The sequence below is a fragment of the Echinococcus granulosus genome (assembly GCF_000524195.1).
Source record: "Echinococcus granulosus chromosome Unknown EG_S00012, whole genome shotgun sequence".
Lineage (NCBI taxonomy): Eukaryota > Metazoa > Platyhelminthes > Cestoda > Cyclophyllidea > Taeniidae > Echinococcus > Echinococcus granulosus.
Genome location: NW_020170392.1, coordinates 207,630 through 212,157, shown reverse-complemented (window position 1 = coordinate 212,157; position 4,528 = coordinate 207,630). Strand labels below are relative to the sequence as shown.

At 44.2% G+C, this 4,528-nt stretch overlaps 1 protein-coding gene across 1 annotated transcript; it reads left to right on the top strand. All coding sequences in view use genetic code 11, as the record gives it.

Annotated features, from left to right (window-relative positions):
* Nucleotides 1-255: 255 nt before the first annotated feature.
* On the top strand, nucleotides 256-2,941 carry EGR_02575 (Zinc finger protein 645; the record flags this gene model as incomplete). Its single annotated transcript, XM_024491824.1, has 4 exons — nucleotides 256-317; nucleotides 440-962; nucleotides 1,921-2,030; nucleotides 2,884-2,941. 4 exons carry the CDS (start codon nucleotides 256-258, stop codon nucleotides 2,939-2,941), a joined length of 753 nt encoding a protein of 250 aa, XP_024353639.1.
* Between the last annotated feature and the right edge of the window lie 1,587 nt (nucleotides 2,942-4,528).

Below are 4,528 nucleotides of genomic sequence, written 5' to 3'. Positions count from 1 at the left end.
TTCAGGTTCAATTGACAGAATTTGAAGGCATAGGGCACAACAAAGTGTGCCGTGTCGATGGTCCGACCCATTTTAACCAATTTTTTTATGAAGCCTGCGTGGGAATAATCACTAGCATTCTTCGTTTTTCTACAAGTCATAGCAAGTCATTACAGCGAAATATGTATGGATTGAGCTGGACTTCTTTTTTGGGTTAGCTGGTGAATTTTCCTTCTTATTATCCACGACTCACCAAATGATCAAAAATCGCGAATCATGCGTAGTATTTTATTGCATACAAACATCGGTCGAATAACCCCTTGTACCAACGGCAAAAAGTCAGTGTGATAATACCTTTCCTATTTGTCTTGAGGAAAATTGGTATTGATGGTTAAGTACTTTTTGTGGATGTTTATTTAGCTCTATTTATCCAGACCTCTCGTCTGCTTATTCACCTCAGATGCAAAATTTCATACGTCTCGTGCGATCGATGCCTGCTTGGAGGCATCTTCAAGTGCACCGAGGACTCGCAGTGTTGTCGCACTTACCTCAGTCAGCGCGATCTGCAGGCACACATTGACCATCGCCACAAACCCAAAACTACTGCCGCTGCACCGATCACGATGGCTGCAACGAAAGCCGGCTTGGCGCCCGGTGTTACCTCCACCGCAAATCCACCTCCATCATCCACCGGTGTCGCTCCACCTTCCTTCCTCATCCCACCCCCCGCAAACTTCAGCATCCCACCTCCACCCTTCCTCTCCACCCCTCCCACGTCAGCGGCATTACCACCTGCAAATGCGCTCCTGGTCGCTCCATCTCCATCTCAGCAACTGTCACGCCGAGTTGCTGGTAGCAGTGGTGGCGACATCACCAGCGACGATGCGGCCAACTCGGCTGTCACTATCGCTGCCCTTGCTGCGGCCATTCGAGCCAATCCTTCGGCTGCTGCTGCCACTGCTGCTGCAGCCGTCAGTTTGAAGGTTAGTCGTTGTACTGCTAAAATGGAAACGGTTTCTCTTTCTCTTTTGCTTGATTAATGCTCCACCCGTCCCTATAGATGTCAGCTGGCTTTCGTTTATGAGAATAAGGGATTTGGTATCTAACGAAAAGAAAATAAAAAGAAAACCATTCGGTACTAAATTAGAAAGATATGACATCTCAGTTGTGGTGCTCGTTCACTCTCTGAGAACCTGGTAGATAACGTGTAAAACCCTGCAAATGGCAGCGCCTTTTAACACTTTTCGACATGTTGTTAGTGGCACATGTATTATTTCAGTTAAGTTAGTCGGTAAGGTACTTACCTTGCCTCATTTGCAACTTAGTTTTTCCTTGGCTTTCTGGAGCTTGTTGCTATGGCTGATATATGATTCTCCTGATTCAGTGAACTTGATTATTCCGCTTTTGACACACATGGAGTGTGGCGTTGGTATGCCAAACAGCATTAATGTTCGGTGATCGCTTCAATAAGCTCGGATTGAAGGGGATTATGTTGTCTGTTATACTTCAGGCTTGACTGAAAACATTTCATCTTGCTTAGGGTTGTTTCTCCCACATCCTATGTGTGGCTTGTAATTAAATCATAACATTTTTTTCTACAAAGTCGATTGCCTGAGGGGTTGTAGCAAAGCTCTAGGATCTCTGTAAGGCAGTTGCTTTGAGTTGTTGTAATAGTCTTTAAATAATCGCTTGTTCTTAGGTCGAATCGTTTTTCACCTAGAGACCGCTCCGGTCTCTTGTACTGCAATACCCAGAACGTATAACTAGCTAGGTGTTTTTTCCTTAACAGGGCTAGGACTGCCACAGGGAACTAGATTTTTGATTTCCAAAAATTCATTCACTCTAACCACTTGTTCCTTTACGCCTCATCGCCTAACCACGGACAGTGGTGCGAATTCGAAAGCCTTGTCTTACAATGCTATGACTGCACCTCTACTTTAGGTTGCACCACTGTGCCCCACCTCCGCGACCCGCCTTCCACCCCCGCATCATCCTCATGTCCCCTCCCACCTCACTCCCAACCCTCTCTGGTCCAGTGGCAATCAAGCACTGTAAACACTGCATCAAATGTATCCTCCATTAATATATATTCGCCTCCCTCTGAATCTACCACTATGGCTATGTAGGTTCGGGTAGGTCTAAGTGTTTGGCCTTTATTTTAGGATGCGAGAATTGTAATCTATGCTTAATGCTTTCTTGATTGATTAAGCTCTCTTGCTATCAAATACTGAAGTGTCTAATTTGGATTCAAAAGAAGAGGGAGTGTTAATTTAAGTACTTTTCCGAATGTCAACATTTCGCCGTTCTAACGGATGGTGGATGACAGCTAAGTACCTTTTTGGGGGACTTTGGTAGCGGTTTGCGAAAAGTGGTTCAACTGCTGCGCGGTAAGTGATGGAAAGTTCCTGAAGCAATTGTCTTTCGCATGCTCGCTTAACTCTTATCATGTTCTTGAAACGTGATAAATGACGGATCACCATCGTTTGCTTCGGTTCCAGCTGAGAATCGGATATTGAAATCGTCTACCTGAAGGAACTTTCACCACCAATCCTGCTGCGGCGGTTCCATGACACAACTGCTCTTGGAAACACCGTAAACTATGATCTCCATGTTATCACAAAAGCTTCTGCATGAAGGACTTTTCGGGGGCTAGTCACAAACTCAGACAATTTATTACATACTGGAACGCGAGCGGAATTCTTGGCAGCCAAATTTGTTATTTAGGGGAATCTGAGATTCGGTAATTAATTCAGTACTGTCGATTTCTGTTGTCTTCGTTCCTTTGCCCGCTGGAAAAAAATTGACCTTCGTAGTCTTGCCGCGCAAGCGAACGAATGACTAAGTCAACAAAAGCTCCCGGCGATTCGGGTTCTACGCCCTCCGTGGTTGTATTGATCGCTGCAGGAAGAGGGAAAAGGAGAAGCAGGAGGAGGAGGCGGCGGCAATATATCACCACGTTTGAATATACTTTTACCTGTGCGTGTGTCTGTGTGGATGGAATCTCTTTCGATAACTGCCTGCAGCTGTTGCTTCCATATGCCGAGCAGGATGGAGACGCTTAGGGATTTCTCTTTTTCCCACCTTCTTTTTTGTTGTTTCTTATAAATTAAAATGTGATCGAGAAAGACTTTATATTTCGAGTCTCAACACTCTACGATGTAGTTTTTAGTGAAACCTACGTTAGTCCTTCTCTTCCATGTAATCCGCCATTAAAGTGTGCGGAGCCACTATTGTTCTTGTTTATAGTCATAAATTTGCCGGGGCCATGAAATGGCTTTTTAATTATTGAAGTTATGATCCTATTTTACTCCTAAGGCTTCAGGACTTTTGACCTTGATTTACGGCGAAATATCAAGGTCATTTATTGTGGCGTAAAGTGCACGATGTATCATTTTTTTATGTACCCGATTCATCTCGGAAACGGCATTCCACTCCAAACGGATTCCCCTTTTGCATAAAATAAATCCGAGCTATAATGCGCTAATTCGAAGGCCTATTTTCAGTTAAGAGGTGAATGAACTTGGCAAGGCAATTATATGCTTAAAAAAGCAGGCTGATAATGATCTCATTTGCAATTTAAAGGACCTCGGTGAACGCTGAAAAGTCGTGTTCTGCGCCTCCCTACCATGTTCATGTCCAAGCCTGAGTTAATGGCGCGACGCCAGACACACAAACACGTGGATAGTAAATTCGAGATTCTAGACTAGTTTACATTTTTCTCCTCCCCACTCTAGATACACATCTCATCTCTGCGCATATGTAGCTCTCACACGGGTGCATTGTGGCTTACATGGCAGTCTGATGGAACAGGGCAACTTGTTTTCTCGATCCGCACCATCCGCCCTTGTTTAAATCCACGTCTTTAATATAGGCTGGATCTTACGGCGAGTCCACGTACTCAACTGCCACGCCGTGTTGGATTGGTGTTTGGGGTTCCAGTCCCTCTTGGTGATTTTTTATAACGTATCTGTCTGGATAAATGTATGGAAGTGTCATGAAAGGACTACAATAACATCAAGATGGTGACTGAAATCTGTCGAGACCGTAGAGCATGGTTAGCTGAACAGAGAACTTAAAGAAATATCGTCCTGTCCAGCAAATTGTATTCTGTGGTCCCTTCTGGCTTTGTTAACATGTTAGTAACAGTCATGTGATTCTGAAACATTATTTTTCAAAATGAATCTACTGGAACTTTCCGAAACGCAAATTCTACTCAGTAAAATGTTAAAGGTGGGTGGAAATGCCTGTTTGTCTTTTATTGAGTGACACATCTCTCCACAAAGCACCGTTGCGACCATTTAGGTTTAGTAAGTATCTATTCAAGTTGGCCTTTTCGCATTGCATTGCAATCTTCTCTCTACGCATCTTGGTGTTCCATTTGGGTGTGCCTCCCTTGATGGGTGTTGTTAAACGTCCTGCCGATATAACTATTACCAATCAGGCGATTCTAAATGCGCTCAATTACTTCTGTATCTCTCCCTCTCTGGATCGGTCTATCATTGAGGGGTGACTATTGGGTGTTGGATGCGGTAAACAGCTCGACATCAAG